This window comes from Gossypium hirsutum, chromosome D01 (genome assembly GCF_007990345.1).
Source record: "Gossypium hirsutum isolate 1008001.06 chromosome D01, Gossypium_hirsutum_v2.1, whole genome shotgun sequence".
NCBI classification, from domain to species: Eukaryota; Viridiplantae; Streptophyta; class Magnoliopsida; order Malvales; family Malvaceae; genus Gossypium; species Gossypium hirsutum.
The window spans coordinates 43,987,340-44,007,407 of record NC_053437.1 but is presented as its reverse complement, the minus strand read 5'-3'; the positions used below and the strand labels follow the sequence as shown (position 1 = coordinate 44,007,407).

The 20,068-nt window shown below is 32.3% G+C and overlaps 1 protein-coding gene across 1 annotated transcript; it reads right to left on the bottom strand.

The window, feature by feature from the left end:
* Nucleotides 1-1,673: 1,673 nt before the first annotated feature.
* LOC107922296 (uncharacterized) lies at nucleotides 1,674-9,136 on the bottom strand. Its single transcript, XM_016852269.2, has 12 exons — nucleotides 8,510-9,136; nucleotides 7,535-7,651; nucleotides 7,234-7,426; nucleotides 6,838-7,004; nucleotides 6,551-6,725; nucleotides 5,984-6,045; nucleotides 5,407-5,488; nucleotides 4,370-4,427; nucleotides 4,058-4,182; nucleotides 3,339-3,422; nucleotides 3,169-3,239; nucleotides 1,674-2,056 (listed from the first exon to the last, which is right to left on the bottom strand). Exons 1-12 carry the CDS (start codon nucleotides 8,968-8,970, stop codon nucleotides 1,921-1,923), a joined length of 1,731 nt encoding a protein of 576 aa, XP_016707758.2. The 5' UTR covers nucleotides 8,971-9,136; the 3' UTR covers nucleotides 1,674-1,920.
* Nucleotides 9,137-20,068: the final 10,932 nt, after the last annotated feature.

The following is a 20,068-nucleotide window of genomic DNA, read 5'->3' as shown; positions in this document are numbered from 1 at the left end:
CGCAATTTCCCGAAAAATGGACCATTCCGGTAAATAATTAAAAAATCGGCCCATTTCGGTAAATTTTGAAAAAAAAATAGCTTTTTTTGGTAAATTGCCCGACAATATTTTATGTTTTAATATATATTTTTTTAAAAAGTTTAAACGAGAATGTATGTTAATAAAATTATAGGCTACTTAATTTTCTACTTGTCAAGCAATAAATTAGATTTATTCATGGGTTGAGTTACTTGTTTAAACCTGAAGGTGCACTCAAAGTTTGAGAAGGTTTTAACAAAAATATTAGGCCCAAAAAATGAATCCGGGTAAAAAAATTAGACCCGATTAAAATATGGGCTTGAACATTCAAGACCCGAGCCTAATCTGATTTGTTTTTAAGTTTATAATATTTTATATTATGTTATTTTTATATATTATGTAATTTAGAACACATTAAAAGAATAAACATATACTAAATATATATTATTACTCTAATATAAACATTAAAATAATGTTAAGATGACTATAAAAAATTTTAATTTTATTTATAAAATTATTAAATACTAAAATAATATAATATAAATATTTAAAAAATTAAAAATACGAGTGAGCCTAAAATGGACTTGGGTTATTCTTTTGCAAATAAAGACAGATTTGAATAAAATTTTATGCCCATATTTCGGGATAGACCGAGCTTGGATAAGCATAAAATATATTAATATCATGCTTAAGCCCAACTTAAACCTAACCCAAACCGGCCCATGAACACCTCTACAATGAACACAAAAATAATATTTTTTTAACCAACACAAATAATATTAAAAAATACAATTAAATCAACGAAGTTAATAGCCATATTTTTCCATAAACAGAAACGAAAAAACAAATGATGGAACAACAGGAAAACTGCTACGGAATCAACCCAAAACCAAAATAAGTATCCAAAAACAACAGCAAATAGAGGAATAAACTGCCCAAAATCTCAGTCAATACAACACCACAACCCCAAAACAAGAAAAAGAGCAATCTTCGTCGTTCTCCTATTCAAACTTAAGGCAGCAGCACCAACCATAACGGTAGAAGCCTGGTCACTAGGCCAAGGAGAACCCAGGTCAGTGCATTGGTATTGGCAAGAGAGCGAGCAACAAAGACACTAAAAGCGGACAATCGAAACAACACCCCACAAATGACCATGCCAGGGGTCGAAGACTATGGTGGACTCCAAACTTAGAACTCTGCTCCCAGCAGCCCCAGGGCACCAAGTTAAGGGAGAGGGAGGAGCAACCAATGTAAACCAAGAACAAGGTTGATCTGAAATAACCCATGGGAACCTCAAGCAGCCGAAGCCTGCACCATCTTTGGAAAACCAAGGGCCCAACAAAAAGGATGGAGAAGAGATTAGGAAAGCCGCCATCACAACATGCATGTCGCCAAAGAGGAAACCAACAGGAACCACCATTCGAGCCTAAAGAACAAGAAAAGCAGCAAAGAAAAGAAAAATGTGGCTGCCGGTTGATGGCACCATCCTAGAGCAGCTAGTTAAAGTTCTGGGCAGAAAGGGCAGGAAGGGGAGTTTAATACACAATGTATTTGTGGTTAGCAGTTTACGATTTCAACATGTTGGAATAACTTATGTCATCTTCATATTTACATGATCGAGAAAGATTAAAAAAAACAACAGACAAACATAGAAATAAGCAAGCTGGTCGTATTATACATATTCCATAGTTCCTTTTTTCTAAGCAGAGTTTCTTACATGATATTGGGAGTCAAATAACTTACTTTTCCTGGATAAAAACAACATTCAAATACAACAACAGTATAATCAAAGAAACAAAAGAGAAGGAAATTACATATCTATGATAGCCGGACAAGTTCACTATTCCTCTAGGTATTTGAGGTTTTCTTTATGCCGTGAGTAAAAGGTAATTACAGCTATAACTATGAGCTACTGTTCTGAATCGGTTGTGAAGGACATCTATCTTCTTCAATGGTGGATTGCGGGTTCATGATCTTACAAAGAGATCGATATTGTAGACGAACATTCTCACCACTTCCAATTATCTTAAGCAAATACCTGCAAGAAATTCATAAAAAGCATGGCAACTGTCACCAATGAAATCTAAGCCCATTGCTACCTCTGCTGCGATGACATATCTACTTTTTTTGTGTGAGTGAAAAAAAAAAGAAATGACAGTTTCCTCGACTTAATGAAATGAATGCATTAAGAGATAAACGTTCAATGCGTATCTTCAAGAAAAGGTCATCTCACTATAGTCTAATTTTTGTGGGGGTAAAAGGAATTAACACACAGAAGTGAAGGAGATAATATTTATTATTTTAATCTTCTGCTTGAGTTTTCCAAAACGTTGATAATGCACTTTTCAAACTTAAACTTTCTTGTTAAAAGTAAAATTCTGGAGTTACGCTCAAGCTCAGCCATATTATGATGCAGAACCCTACTAAGTTAATTGAGGGATTGGCTTACTCAAGCCTTTATTTTGTTGATCTTGTTGTATTTATGAGACTTAACTGTAATATTCATAAATCTAAAGTTATATTTGGTATTTTACATCTCCAGTAGGATTAGGATCTTGGTTTGTTCCCCTTACCCTATTAAGCTTTTCTAAAGTATTAGCTTTTGTTATTAAGAGTTTCTGGTATTTTTCTTTTAAAGTCCTAATTGGGGTAGGGGTTCTAGTTCTTTTAGGATTAAGGTTCACAGTTGGCTAGTAGCCTATATAGATATAAATATTGACTTTGATTAGGAAGAGATTTTCTATATTATTGCTATTATGGTTTTGTGATGCAATCAACCTAAAGCGTAAAGTCCTAAAGAAACCTGGGTGTGAATGTTTAGAATTTCTTTCTACTTTCTTTGTTTGATGCAATCAAGAATCCCTAGTTGTAAAGCCTAGGTAATCCTTTTTTTACCCAGCTCCTTAAACTATCATTTGTCACATTAGTTTGTAGTTCAGTCATCTTAGACTATAGTTCAATTCTTTTTTGGATTTAGACTAGGGACATTTCAAGTCGGTTCATATCAACATCATTAATTGTTTAAGGTTCATGTCACTTCATTCACAACTGGAATCTAACAATGTATTTTAATGAGCATTTATTACAAAATTGAAGACTACTAGACACAGTTTTGTGCATCTGTAAGATCTTTGGATCAAGCCCACTCACCAGCCATTGAGGCATTGGGATGTAATAACGGCTTCCTTTCCAACAAACTTTTCTGGTGTCCTCCTGTTTCCCTAAACAATCAGTGTAACCGTTTCAAATTTCAATCTAATTTTTAAGTCAGAGAAGTCATAATCAAAATTTTTGCCATAAACAGATGGCAAAACACACACCTTAATCAACACCTTCTCATTCACTGAAAATGGATATTGCACGCCCCTATGCAACCCATCCTCAGCACCATCCTCTCCATTCTCCTACAGAAAAACATTTGAAGAGTGTCGATTTCAAGATGAAAACAACTCTAACAAATTACATTTGGAAAGTTCAATGAGTGCTAAAAGCAGTTTGAATAATATTCACCATAAATGTCCCCTTTTTTTTCTCAAACATTTTAAATGATGATTCAATTTCATTTCATAAGAATTCAAGAACTAAAATTCCCAAAGAAAACATGAACATCTCAGCTTATCCTGACTTCTAATGACCATGTTGAGACATTAACCTACATGATAGGTAAGTTCACAAAGATGCATCAATAAAAAAACCAATTCACACCGAATGGCCATGTTGAGAAATTAAATGATGTGATTGTTTTATTTTAGCACAATGAAGTAAAATGAGTCAAAGAACTGCATTTCACTTAGGTCCATTTCCCATTTTCATAATAATAAAGACTATTTCCTAGAGAACAACCGGATTCCAAGAAGCAGCACTCCTAAACTTTGAAAACTCTAGCAACAGTTTTGCCCACATGGAAAATTATGGGTCTATCTCCTCCCATTTGCATTTGCAAATGAACTGCGAGTTTAATATCCCCATTATGCTTATGACAGTTTATACATGCCAAACAAAAGTTTGAAAGGACGATGTCAAGAAATTTAGAGCATACCCTGCTTGATCTCTTTGATAAATCAATTTGGTCACCCATTTCTTTCCGTCGTTTACGAAGAGCGGCATTATGGAATAGCCTCCGATTATCCTCTTGCTTCACAGCTAAAGCAGCAGCTCTTAGAGCTGTTGGACAAAAGTGAGATTATGATAAACAGATAAAAAAGATTCAAGAAAAAAAGAGAGAACACACAAGGAATCAAATTGCTTGAAAAAGGAAATGGTGAGGGAGAGAAGTGAGACAGAAAGAAATGAACATAGCAAAACTGGGAACAAAAAGATGGAGAAAATTAATGAAGCTATCAGAATGTACCTTTATTAGGGATCAATGATCCAGAGTCGATGTCTGCACTGCAGAGTGTACATCTTGACTGTGATGCAAACAACAATTGTAGTTATGATTCTTATCTGTTTCCATCTAAAGGTAATAATAAATCCACAAAAAAACAGTAATGAAAAGGAAACAGCAATAACCATCAATGATTAGCCTCAACATAAAATGCAGCAGTGATCTAATCAGAGAAATAAAAGCAAACAACTTTATGCACTTGCGTACAAGCAGACATATAAACAACAATAGATGCACGCCAACATAAAAACAGCCTTTATAAGCCACAAAATGACAAGATCTCCTTTCCTTCAAATCTTCTTGGCAGACCTCTTAGCACTTCTGATTTACATTAACTCCTGTAATATTTATGAGTTTGCAAACTGCCTGATTACAATCCAACCCCCCCCCCCAAAAAAAAAAACAGAAAAGAAAAGAAAGAATTTGACCCCATTCTTTAACCATCAAAAGTATAAGGAGATAAAAATAGTTCGATATTACCAACAGATACATCATTCTAGAATGCTGAATTAGGTGTGCTCACACCTTCTAGTTGAGAAAACCAATATTTATTTATCTACCCTGTCTCTTAAATATTCTTTCCATAGAACATACAGCAAGTTCCAACAAGCTGAAAATCTTTTGGCGTTAAAAGGTTTAGTTTTTCCTCAAAAATGAAAAGCAACTGGCTCCTAGCATATCTAGAGAGTAAACGGACTCATTAAATTCAAATGAATAGCCATTAGCCTTTATCTACCTCCCATTTTCCCTCTTTTCAAAGGACAAGAAGAATTGTTAATGTAGGCCACAGAGAATTACAAGCTTTAGGAAAAGAAAGATGCGACTGCTATTCTGTTCTCAGAGAATCTATTCAACTTCTAGATTGCAACTCATCCTACAGTTATTCAATGATTCACCTCTAAATCCCCAAGAAAGGGCAGAACTGTCATTTTCTTGAGGAAACCATGCAGCGTGAAAATAAAGCAACATTTGGTTCTCCTTAATTGCAATATCCAGCTTACCATATCCAGGACTCTCTTCAACATGAGACCACCAAATGAATGTCCACAAGAAACAACCACAGCATCTTCAAGGAATGCACCACTAAGCAACAAGGAAAAACCAACAAAATAGATCAGCAGACATGGTAAATGTGAAAAGTGAAATGTATTGGCATGAATGTTTCTTTTTTCTTACTGGATTTATACAAATACCTAGGTTCATTTGTATTTCAGAAAAGCTTAAAAAGGATTATGCATCCTAAAAAAGGCGGATGTGGTGCCAACTAAGCACAAAATGAGAAGCATTTTTTTAAGGTCTATCATACATGAGGGAGAATAGCCTAGAGAAATCCTATAAAAAGATGTGAGCTAATGGAATATGCCCCATTTTAAAGGTGGAGGGAAAGATGACAGGGGTTGGGACTTTCAACAATGACTTAGTTATGCTGATTCACACGCAATATGATTATAAACAATTTTATTGATGCTATGACATACCAAGGATGTATTTCGATTTTCGAACAAAACTTTAAAAGAGATACAAAATAGCTTAACCAAAGGAAATTACAAAAAGATGAATGAAAGTGAGACAACTTACGACAAGGGGTCTGATAGAACGCTTCTCAATGAAGGCTGCTTATTCAAATTGTTTCGAGCTACCTGGGAATCCACAATTCACAATAAGGTTTTCTAACAAAAAAATTGCAGCCAAAATATAAAGTTCGAAATGCAATATGCAAGCAACAACAATAAAGTAGGTCCATTTAAAAGGGGGGAAAAGCTATGCAACCAGTAAACTGCTTTCCGTAAACTCGTGAGCAAATAAAAATGTAAATCAACACAACAAAATCCACTTTCAATCAACCACCAGGCCCATCACATGTATTTGAAAATCTTTCCCTATTAAAAAAATATAAAATAAACAAAGTCGAACATTGTTTCCCTAAATAAGAAGAGAAGCAACTCGAAATGGCACAGAATAAATTTATACACTAAATCAGCTTTCAAATTCTGCAAAGGACTATTTTCAACACCTTAAAATTAGTTAAAAACAATAACAGTATATTAAATGAGGGAGATGGATATTCACCATCACCCTTTTTTTCTAGGTATTCTACTTTTCACTGGAGAAGCATTGTGTGATATGCATCAAGTCAGGACTTACACAAGTATTATCAGAACGATTGCACACTACATCTTCTTCAGCAGAAAGTTCATCCATAAACTGGCTAACAGATATTGGTACATAGCTTTGTGGAATTACATGACCAGCAGCTGCAACTGGAGAGCAATCTAATATAGCATTGCCTTGTGGCATGAGCCTGAATGCAAGTGATGTCCTGACACCAAGTGCTGAAAAGGTTACTCACTTTAGTCAAGAAGTACAAGTTGAATAACTTTGCTGCCACGTTAGAAGCAGCAAAGCATGAAGGGAACATGACTACATGTTACCTGCCACCATTATTAATGCCTGATAGGTACTCGGGAGCAGCTCTATAGGTGGCAGCAGGACGAAGACCAGCGGTGGCATGGCTAAGCGCCTTGCCAGTAATGAGCAACATATCCCCAGGAGCTAATCCAGCATCTGCTTGGTACCAACGACCGTTGGGATCACAAACCTAAGGCAGAAACTATTTAACAGATATTCCCCAAAAGGATCATATAATCAAAATATCCCAAACAAATTATGCATACACATGCAGTATATATTCCTCACTTCAACATGAGTTTGTTTTTACAGAAAAAGATATATGCAAAGCAACAGATTCCGAAGAAAGTGCTTGATTAATGAAAAATTCATACATCAAAGATTTTTTTTCTTCTGCAAGGAAAGAAAAATAAAGAGACCTGTAGACCAGGACCATCTGAAGAAATCAATGTCAATAACCCCTTCTCAACTTCACCAGCAGTCCCTGGCTTCCCTCCTCCAATAGCCCCCTTTCCATTTTGCAAAGACATGTGAGAGTAGGATGCAACAAGCACCGATGAGGACACCTCATTAGCAGGTAATGGGGTATCATCAAGCAAATGATTGAACACACTGTACAATACATATTTTGTATTGTGATATCATTACCAAGATAGAAGGCAGAAAAATAAATATGAGCAAATTAATACAGGTAAGATAATCCACCATCACCATCCTTACTCGCTTTGTAAACGAAGGTGCCTTGCTATTGCACATAAAGCAACACGAGCTGCCTTCCCCATGCACCTAAATATATCAGCCATGCATGGGGGAGATGAGTCCCAATCTTCCAAAGACCTACCAGAAGAAAGCTAACGATTTGTCATCAATTGCCCAAAAGTAATAAGCAAATAGATGCATAAAAAAAAAGCAATATAAACAAGTTCAGAGAAAAAAAAAGTAAATGTAAGATACATTTAAAATAAATATGCAGCAAAAAGCCATGGCAGTTGTAAATGTTATGCATAGACCAAATGGCGTAACTACTAAGTGTGTATAAAACCTGCAGCAAGCACCCTTAAAAGAAAATGCATTCAATAGGTTTACAGCTAGAAAATTAGCTAAATGATCATTGATAAGCATATCCTAGCGAAGTTATGTGCGGGAATAAGGAGAACTCCTATTATGAAGAAGAGTTCAACTGTTCATCCAAGCAATTGACATGAGACTAGAAAAGTTACAAAGAAATAGGCTCCGGCAATGCAGTAGAGCAGCAACATGGCCAAAGAATTTAAGGTTAATTTTGCAATAAAAAATTCTATTGTGAAAGAAGACTTGGCATTAACTTAAATCACATTACTTCGGATACAAGGTGACCAAATGACTTCAAAGATGTATCATCACTTAAGTGTAAAACCCTCCGGAAACTGATTCGCTAACTTCTTGAAACAAATCCAAATAAAAATGTCTCCTTTTGTACCAATTTAAACACTGGAGGAAAGATTTCATCATTTCATAAACTATAATGCGATTTGTTAAATGCTGTTTCGATCTTTTTCGAGCTTCAGCAATAAGCTCGATTGCTCGAGCTAAAGTAATTATGGTCAACGAAGCAAATACAAGCCTTAGCTAGCATACTAACTGAAAGCAATCATTTGAACAAAAAAAATTTTAAGCATTAGATTTTTAAAGAGAACGGACAGAAAAAATACATACCTTCCAGCCCTATACATATAAAACCCACGACTTCCTTTTCCAACAGTATTTACCCTACTCCTAAAGTACAACCGCGCGGCTTCCAAGGCGCAACGCATCAATGCGGCATCCTCGTTCCCAAACTCAATAACCGCCGCATTGTGTCGCATCAAAGAACCCGAAAAAGCCTCCACGGCCCTCACATAGGAAGCAGAAGGGGCACCATCATAGGGGGAAATATCGGATAGCCTAACTCTGGCGAGTGGAAGTGCGGCGGCCCCCATGGTTACGAGAGGCTCACCGGACGGATGAGCGGCGGAGATTGGAACCGCGACATGCTCGAGGGGCTGGCGTGGGCGGAGAGGGAGAGGGAGAGGGGATTGAGTGGGAGTTGGGGTAGGGGATCTAAGTGAAGAGTCGGAAGGAGGAGGAGGATTCGGCGGTGTCGCCTGCTGCGGCTGCTGCATCATCATCGCTACCATGAATCATTTCTGATAGGTAAAATAAAAGGGAGAAGGTTTCAAATTAGGGTTTTGGGCGAATCATTTTGAGGAATTTGGTGCTTTTAATTGAACTGCTACTGGATGTGGAGTATCGTATAAAAGATGATGACTAAATACAAATACTAAGTTTCTACATTTTGGGCAAATTTGTTGAAGTTGAAGGCTCGCTATTTAATTTCATTAAATTTGTTGTCTTTTTTTTTTACATAAAAAATAAAAATAAAAATAAAATTGAAAATAGTTGCTAGTATTTTTTATTTTTTATTTTTTACATCAAAAATTAAAATAAAGTAGAAAATAGTTGCTAGTGATTTTTACTTTTTTTTTTTTACCAACAGATTCACCCTATGGATTTGAGATTAAGGATGGTAATTTATAATCGGAATTTAGATTGGATGAATTTGAATAATATTTAAATTAGTAGTTGTGATGGATGCATGTGTTAATATTTAAATATTCATAATTATTTTTATTGTATTTAGATCTGGTCATGGGCTAGATCAGGTGTCTATCAATGGGCTAGGTCAAGTCCGTCCAAAAAGTGAGAAGGTTTGGATAAAAATATAAACTCGAAAAATGGGCTTGAGTAAAAAAAATAAGACCCATTTAGAAACTGGGTCGTGCCTTGGGTAAGGTTTTTTTAGCCCGAGCCCAAGCCGAATTTTAAATGAACACTTGTCTATTAACAATTATCTTAATTAAATTTTAAATTGAAATTGCACGTTTTTAACTTGTTAATTGTTGTAGCATCCCGTAACCCTAATACGAAAACGGAGAAGGGTGAAGGGTGTTACATCAGAAGTATCACATGATACGAGAAGTAGTAGCCAAAGGAATTATCGATGTGGTGAAAGTATCTTTTGAAGATAACCTTGTGCATCCGTTTACTAAAACTCTTGTAACTAGGAGTTTTAACAAATACGTTGAGGATATAGGAATGCGAAACATGACACATTTACTTCACTAGGGCAAGTGGGAGATTGTTAGGAAATGTGATCATATTGTAGTAAACATGTAATTGTTTTCTATGTATTTGAATTATGGATAAATAAATTTCGCATTTCATTGTTATGTCTTTTGTATTTTTGTATTTCATATTTTGCATGTATAACGGAATTGTGACTAGCAAATATTAACTCATTGATTATCTAAGTTAAAACTGATGATAAGTGGCATTGTCAGAACGTTTACATTGCAATAAAGACAACTTACTTCAGTAGATAATCTAAACGAGTCCGTGATTCCGTAAAAGAATTAAAGTGAGCATTTGATTCAAATACTTAGAAGGATTATTATGTCGTCTACAATTCCAATTGAGAAGATGATTAGTTTTGGCTATCAGAGCAGTTAACTCCGCGGGTAGAGACATAAATGTATTCATTGGCAAAATGATATATTGGACTAGACCCCAATATGAATTAATTCTGAATTCATTTGTGAATTAATTCACTTATGATACTCATGGTGTGATTTACCTAAACCCTGAGTTAGTTATTGACCATGTGTATGTAACTCATGCGCTTTGATATAAGTGGAGGCTTATGTTCTAAAGATGATCGAGACAATAGTCGGTATGTTGGGTACATGACTTGTGTATAGTATGGATTTACTAGCAACAGTGGAATTCATAGCTCAATTAAAGAGTTAACAATATCCTCTCATTAGCATTGTGTGGATTTATAAATATGGAACGTGACCATAGGTTACTTGTTCTCAAATGAGCAATTTATCACAGTCATCTGTTGACAGTGATCATATTAATCATTGAGAAGATGCAATGGTGACAATGAGATAAAATAGGATTGTATTGAGTGAACGGATTCAACTCAAATGAATTAAGGATATCATATGAGGGTAATACACACATGACGAGATTATTGGACAAAGTAGTTGGATGAAACGCTTTCGTAAAGAGTATACAATAAGGAGTTTTCAATCATGGTACTTCTTGTGGACTGACTCCATGATTAAGTATTTGTGAATTATATGAATGATGCTTCTAGACATAATTGCAATTACTAGAGTCTAATTGTATATGTCCGATTGGTCCCTCCGCTAGCTTAATAAAAGCTCAATCGGACTGCATTTGAATTAGAAAAAAATTTTACTAACTTTAGGAATAATTTAATTGAGTCAATTTATTCGATGTGGAATTAAATTGGGCGGTCGTAAGAATTGTTCAACTAGAGAAATTGATTAAAGAATTTTCTTGAAAAATTAATTTGGAAAATCTAAGTGATTTTTGGGAAAATTAATTTTGATCAAGTAAAATTAAATTAAACAAAATAATTAAAATTAATATTATATTTTTGTAAATTAATTTTTAAGTCAGACACAATGAGTAATTTAACTTGAAAATTAGACCTGATATTGTAAATTGGGTCCGAGGGTTCAAAACCGAGACTAAGACCCAAAAACTTGTCGAATCGAGTCTAGTATGTAAAACCTGGCTGACAATCCAATCGATGGCTAGATCGGATCAATTGGGCCATCACTGGCTCAAATCGAACTGGCAGAAACTGAACAAGCTCAAGGTGTCGGCAACTGCGACGATAGCATTTTGATGGCCAACAAATGGTCGACGACGGGGATTCTTTGGTGGTTGAGCAGTGGAAGAATTACACTCTTACTGAGACTCTACCAAAGAATTTGATTCCAGATTAACTATTTCAAAAATAATATTATTTTAATAGATTTAATATTAAATTTATTTTAATATTTATCTTAATAATATTTTATTAATTTAATATTAAAGTGATTATCTTAATATTAAGTTTAATTCTATATTATATTAAGTTTAATTATAATTGAACTTTCTAAACCCCCTATATAAAGAGAGCATGGTTCATTATTTACACACTTGCTAAATAAATTATTTCAGAAAATTTCTAGAGATATTTTTCTTATTTATAACTTGGCCTAAAAGTTTAGAGAAATTACAAAATTATTCCATTGATAATTTTTGTGAAAAATTTTCTGATTCGAAACGAGCCACACTCAGCAGATGTGAACTTGAGGATAACGGAGAAGACTACTCAGTCGAAGAGTTCATCCTAGACAAATCGAAAATGTACAATTTTGATTAAGTGTTTATTATTTTAGATATCACAACCAAATTCTTGTTTTGGAAAAAAAATTAAAACTCTGTTTTTCCCTAAATTTATTTTCCGCTATATTTTTCAAACCCAATTTTCCATCAATCACAACTGCTCATAGAGCCATATTCACTTTAAATCACTTCAGGGTGTATAACAAGCCACTTATCATTCACTACCATATACACAAAGCACATGCTAAAAATCTCACATGTATCACATATCTCAACATACAAGCATCACATGTAATATAACATAGATCGAGTAAGAAAACTTACATTCGGAAGTTAGGCTTTTGATGGATTCAACAATTTGCATACATATTAAACACAATATAGACTCATCATTAGCAACCTTAATCACATTCAAATAAAAAAAAATATTGCAGACCTATGCTTTTCCCTTTTTAATACCGAAAACTTAACTAGTTAACTGAAATAAGTAATTTTATTACTCAATTTTCGTTTCTAATTTAAACACCCTAAATATCATATTATTACAGATCTAAGTCATCTAAAACACTTAATTCTTCAAATATAACTTTTCCGGGAAATTGAGCTTACATGAACAATCAAAGAGACTCTCAATTTCTTAAAATTCTTTAGCGATCTATCAAATTGAGATAAATGACCGTCTAATTAGTTCAAAATAAGTTGAAAATCAATTTAAAGTAATCATTCAACTTAATATTTCGAGTTTCATCATTTTTAAGCCAATTTTTGGTTTAAAAACTTTAGATCTATGCAATTCTCAATATAATTGATTAAATTTTGAATTGTAGAAACAACAAGCTTAGATTTATCAATAGAAATAAGAATGTTACCTCAATTGAATAAGGGTGACGAGTTGATACTCTAATTTGATAAGAAAAAAAAACATTTGAGAATAGGTGAAGAAATTGATGAGGTAAAGAGGAATTTTCTTTAAAATTGAAAGGAATTTTGATGTTTGAAAAGCAAGAAACCCGATAAGGATTAGTTAATGTGAGAGAAAAAGTTCTAATTTGATTTTAGGGGATTTTTCAAATGGAGATCTAATAGAGGGAAGAGATGTAGGTGGTGTTTAAATACATAAGGGAGAAACAATTTTTTAAATTTTGGGGATTTTTCTTTTAAGCTACTTTCCATTTTACCATTTTTTAAATTAGTCCTTTAATTTAAATTAAGACATATTTTCTTAATTATTTTCAAATTCAATTTTGTTTTTGAAATCCATTTTAAGAAAATTATTTCTCGAATGCTTAATTTTAATTTTTCGACTCTAAATTTTAGACTCGATTATTATTCTAATATTTTATTTATTAATCATTACGAACTTAATTTCAAGATCTGAATCGGATTCTTGGTTTCCTAACTTGACACTACTAGACTGATTTTTGGGATATGACAGTTGGTATGTTGGTCTACGACTTTTGTAGTATGTAACATTATTTCACAACTATAGAATTCATAGCACAACTAAAGGGTAAATGATAGTCTCTCATCAACATTACATGATAGATGCAAAGAAAACATGGTCATGTTTCATTTGTCTTGGTGATAAATGATTTAATTACTACTTGAGAGTAAATGAATTCTCATGAAGGAATGTGCAATGATTATCATGAGATAAAATAAGATCATATTGGGAGAACAAATTTATCTCAAAGATATTAAGAATATGCTATGAGGGTAACACATTTATTACAAGGCCATTGGATGAGCACTTATTAAGTAGTTTTCATAATGATATATAATAAGAGGGAGCTTAGTCACGATACTTTAGTGGAATGACTTCCTAACTAAATAATGTTACAGGCGAAAAGCCAAAGCTTAATTATAAATTATTTGAGCCCTAATTATATATGTCTAATCGATCCTTCCTCTAGTTCGAGATAACCAAAAACGAATTGCATGTAGAACCAATGAATAGAAATAAATGAAAAACGATAAAGTGAGAGAAATAGATTGCACGTGTCACTATCCACAGTGAATGAGTTTTCTCATTATATACAAGAAATTACTAAGAAATAAATTTATGATTATTCAAATTTTTATTTAATTAATTATAATTAAATATTGGAATTCAACTATGGAATTAAATTAATTAAGTCATTATGAATTTATTGAATAAGGAAATTAAATATATTTTCTTCATAAATTCTATTACGGTAACGAAATTAGAATTAGATTGAGAAAATTATTTAATTGAGAAATTAATTTAGTTAATTAATTAAATTAATTGATTAAAAAATAATATTTATTTTGGGTAATAAAAAATAAATAGTGGGTTGGATAAATTATAAGTGTTGGATAAAAAATACAAGAAACACATATAATTGGACCAATACGTGAGAGGCCCAAAATTGAGCCTTGTATGTAATACAAGGGGTGACAACCTTAATAGTAAAATAATATTATTTAATCATGTTTTATTTAAGTAGAACTCTTGTACTTTTCTCTATAAATAGAGACTATCGATTAACGTAATTACAATATTTTTTCATTCGTCGTTGTTTTGCCAAAAAGTATTGGTAATTTATTTACAAAGAATAAATTCTATTTATTGGGAATATCAAAAAGTTATCGGTTTATAGAGAGAATTTACTTTCCTACTGAAAGTAAATAAATCATTTTCATTATGTGACTTGGTTCGTGTTGCTCAAGCCCATACTTGAGGCAATTTGTGGTTTGAGGATAGTGGAGAAGGTCATTCGGTTGAAAGTCAGTTTCAATTTGAGTCCATCTCGCACAAAGCACATGTACATCTCGATTTAGGTTTATTATAACACAACAAACTTGGTTTAAGAATTTTTTTTAAACTTTCGTTGTAACCAACATAATTTTTTTCTTAACCGGAATTTTCCAACATTAGATTACCTACTAACATAAGTTGTTTTCTCACATCATAATCCAACCACATGATACAACTTAATATTAGTTAAACGTTAAGTAATTAATGATTCAATATTTGTTTATATATTTTGTTTTTCATGCAAAAATCTGAGGACAAATACAAATATATATATAAATGATGAGATTTTATTAAATTAATCTGTTCAAAAAGTTACAAGCATTAAATGTTTTCCTGGTTTTCCAGTGTTTGTTTGCTTGAAAATAACTTACATTGGTAAAATGTTTTCAGAAACACGAGAAAATGAGAAGGGATTTTAGGAAAAATGTCTTACCGGTTTTATTTTTGTAAGACATTTTCCATCTTTCCTCCTCCTTCCGTCCTTCTCCTTCTTCATCCAGTTGGACCAGTTTCCTTCTTGAAACAAAGCTCAAGGTAGCTTTTTTATGCTTTACTCTGTATTTCATTCAATTTGTCGCCTCTCTCACTCAAATATTCTTCTTCCCTTTTTTTTTGTTCAATAATCTGTTTGGATTTTGCATCTGTATGTTGAAGAATCTTCTTCTTCTTCTTCCTTTTTTATGCTTTATTTAAAATCTGTTTGTTTTTGCATTTTACATCATTCAGTTTATGCTTGCTCTTCTGTTACTCTAGATTTGTTTTTTTTTCTTTGATTTTCTGAAGTAATAGATATTTGGTAACTTACTTTCTCATTGTTATAGTTGGTAATGCATTGATATGTTTGCAAAGATTCTTAAAACAGAACAGAAGATGCTGCAAAATTTCCCCTTTTCTCATTTGATAAAATTGAACTTTGACCTGAACTCATTTCTCATGTGATCCAACATTCGAGTTCATGCATAAGTTATTAGCTCTATATAGTCAAACAAATGGTTTTCTTTCTGATTTTCTGTTTCTTTGTTCCTCTTTGTAAAGTTACATTACCTTCAATAAGTGTTAACAAACAATAGAACACTACGGTTTCCACGTTGTGCTAAAATCAATCCTTGCCAAGCCAAAAGCATTTTCCACATCAATGGGTTTGTCTGTAAGCTATAAAAGACAAGCCTTACCATAAGTTTCTTCGAGTGGGGAATCATTTTCAAAACTAGCTACTTCTAGGGATTGGCTAATTCAGTCAGCAAAAATGCTGAATGAATCAATGATGCATGATCAAACTACCAGAAATTATAAAAATCAAGAGAATAACTGCTCCACTCACCATGAAGTTCAAAGAAATTCATATCCTGGTGAAGTTAAAAATTGTGGATATAATATATACTAAATTAATGTATTTCTCATGTCCATGTGCATCAGTTTAGTAGTTAAAAGCTGGCCATTATCAATGCATTTTTTATATTGTTCTGAAAGTTGTATTGTTCTGAGTTTTAAGTATATGCTAGCCTACTTTTTTTATTTCAATTTCAGCTTTCGTTATGGATTAAGAAATTTTATCTGTCAATAATATATTATCATACATCATTAACGCAGTGTTTTTATCCACAATTATCCTTTTGTTAACTCTTAACCTTATCGTCTGCTTTATGTGAATTTTGATATTATGTTTCTTTTTGTGAATTCATATGATAATACAAAAGGTTGACTTGTGTATCCAATTGTATCTACAATTGAGATTTTAATTGGAAAAGCCAAATTGATACAAAATGTAAACATTAAAGGCTAAATTTGATATTATGCCTATCCTCAATGTTTAGCCAGAAAGAAACAATTAAAAACAATAATTAGAAGAATTTCACATTAATAAAAAATGTAATGAAATAATACCACCATTAAAATAAATTAAAATTGAATACAATAAAATATTTTTTTACAATTTAAATATTTAATTTTAAAATTTATTTTGACATAAAATTTAAAATAATTAAGTTCAAAACTTTTGAAGTAAAAAAAATCTAATTAAATCATATATACGTTCAAAAGGAAAAGTGTAATAAAAAATATTAAATAAAATAACATTTTTACTACTGCTACTGTACATCATGTCATCTACAAATAACTTAAAAAAAGAAGAGGGAAGTGGTTGCAATATTTATTAAAGAATAGAATAACGGTATGAAATGATGAATAAGTATAGGTCCGGTGTCCATTTTCAACATTACATATGTACATCATATTATGACCAATCATTGGTTTATTCTCAAATTGAATCATATCTAATTTTAGTTGTGTCACTAAATTGGTACAAAGAAAGTAGTTGATACTTTTTAATTTCTCAAAAAATTATTAATGCAATTATAATTAGCTTAATATGTATGTATGCACTTTAGTCATGGTAACTTTAGTCATATATGTGATCTTATGAAAATCTTGCATCTTTTTTTGTAGTGATCAAATATTTGTGTGACATTATTTTGTGTAGATGGATCGTAATCAAGGTCAAAATGTAATTGTCGAAGTCGTGGCTTCAGTTTTAGCTTTTGGGGCTCTTTGGATTAAAAAATTAAAAACTAGGAAGGAAATTACTTCTCACCCTCGTGTTGAGATTATGAAAGAGAAAATTATATTAATAGTATTTTATATAGTGATGACCAGCATTGTATTGATGTGATAAGGATGAGACCGATTGTCTTTTTTAATTTGTGTGATGTTCTTAGTAGGAATAATTTGTTACAATCAACTAAATCTGTGAATATTAGGGAGCAAGTAGTTATATTTTTACATATAATTGGTCATAATGTAAGGTTTCGAGTGATTGGATCTAGATATTATAGATCAACTGAGACAATTCACCGTTACTTTAGGGTTGTATTGAGAGCTATTTTGAAATTGTATAAACTAGTTATTAGATTACCTGATGAGTCAACTCCTAGTAAAATCAGAAACAATCCAAGGTTTTATCCTTATTTTAAAGATTGTATTAGAGCATTAGATGGAACACATGTTCATGCATCCGTTCCACTTAGCATTCAAGGAAGATTTCGTAGCCGTAAAGGGGGGACGACACAAAATGTATTGGCTACCATTACATTTGATTTGAAATTTTCTTATGTTCTAGCTAGTTGGGAAGATAGTGCACATGATTCTCGTATTTTAAGTTATGCACTTTCACGCCCAAGAGGATTAAGAATTCTGGAAGGTAATAATTATCATTAAATACCAAATAGTTCTAGTAAGCATATAATTTATTAGTAATAATTATGTTTTGTAAAATTGTAAGTAAATATTATCTTGCTGATGCTGGATATGACATCCGAAATGGATATATTACCTCATATCGTGGTGTCTGATATCATTTAAAGGGGTTTAGTGCTCAGGGGCCTGAAAATGCAAAGGGACTCTTTAATCTTCGTCATTCATCATTATGAATAACTATTGAACGTGTTTTTGGGATTTTGAAGAAACAATTTCGTGTATTAGATGCTGAACCATTTTGGAATATTCAAACTCAAGTAGATATAGTTTTGGCTTGTTGTATCATTCATAATTATATAATGGGGGTTGATCCTAGTGATTTACTTAATCAATGATTATACGAGGAGCCTGTGTCTGATTTGATAATACTAACTCTTACGGAGCGAGAAGAAAGAGAAGAAGCAAGAGAATGGTCTGCTAAGAGAGACGAAATTGCACAAACTATGTGAACTAATTATATGGTTAGAAATATTAGGTAGGTTTAGGGCTTAGGGTTATTGTTTCTATGTTATGTATGCTTTAGTATTAAAATTGAATTTATTATGTTTTAAGCTTGTTGGGTATTGAAATGATTGACAATGACAATTATTAATGTAGAATGGGTAAGGGCAACAAAGAAGGGACCTCTAAGCAATTCAGGTGGACAAAACCGATGGAACATCTTATTTTTGAAATTCTAGCAGAGGAGGCCAGAGAGGAAATAAGCTTTCTAATACTTTCAAAATAGTTTCTATTAATTGAGTTGCCGAAGCTATTTCTGAAAGATTTCAAGTCCAATGCGATGCGAAGCATGTGGAAAATCATTTGAGGACTGTAAAAAACCAGTGGCAGATTATATGCACAATTCGGGGTGAAAGTGGTTTTGGATGGGATGATAACATGAAAATGATCACATGTGATAGAGCGACATATGATGCAGCAGTGATGGTATTATATGTATATATATGTTAAGTATATTTCATTGTTTTTTACTTGTTATTCTAATTGTGTATAATATCCAACAGGCACACAAGAAGTATGAACCATTTTTGAATAAAAGCATGGATCATTATGATAAAATAGCTTTGGTTGTTGGCAAAGATATGGCAACAGAGAGTTTTGCTAGAATATTTGCTGACATAGATTTGGATGATGGTAACCAAGATTCAGTGCCTATAGGCAGACAATGAAGAAACTGAAAAGGTAAGAACAAAAGTTTCTTCATCTGGCACATCCAAACGTAAAAGAAAAAATGTTCAAGAAAGTGTCGTTGATGAACAAATTAAATTTGTGGGTGAACAACTTGGCAAAATTGCTAATGCTTTGGAACAATTTACTGCGGATAAGACACCACATCTTTACGAAGAAGTGATGTCGATGGAGGAAGAAGGATTTGATGATGACTTCCTGTGTTCTGTGTTTGATTATCTAGTGAGTCATGAATTCGAGGCCAAATCTATTTTAGTTAAAAGTAAGAAACATAAAAAAATTTGGCTTCAAAATTTTTTTAAGGTTGAAGATATTGATACTTTTAATGTGGTGTAATATTAGTTATGCACTTGGACAATGTTGTTGTTATTATGTGGTTACTACTAATTATGCATTTGGATAATATTATTAATTTCTAGTATTAATTGTGGTTTGGAAGCTAATTTATAATTATTCAATCCTTGTTTTTTTATTTTTTTATAACACAATTACAAATAATTTATTTGACTTTAGTTGTTTTCAATTTATGACGGTTAATATTTTAGCTTAATAATTGAGTATTATTATATATTTAATTTGATTTGATTTATTTATTTATAAATAAATCATTGCAATATATGTGAAAACAATTAAAAATATAAATTTATTAATATATATAAATTTATTAATATATGTAAAAACAACTTTTTCGGAAAATATTTTCAGGAAATCTGCCAATCAATAGAAAATATTTTACACAGATTCATCCAAACACCAGAAAAGTAAATCATTTTCAGAAAAGTAATTCATTTTCCAGAAATCATTTTTCA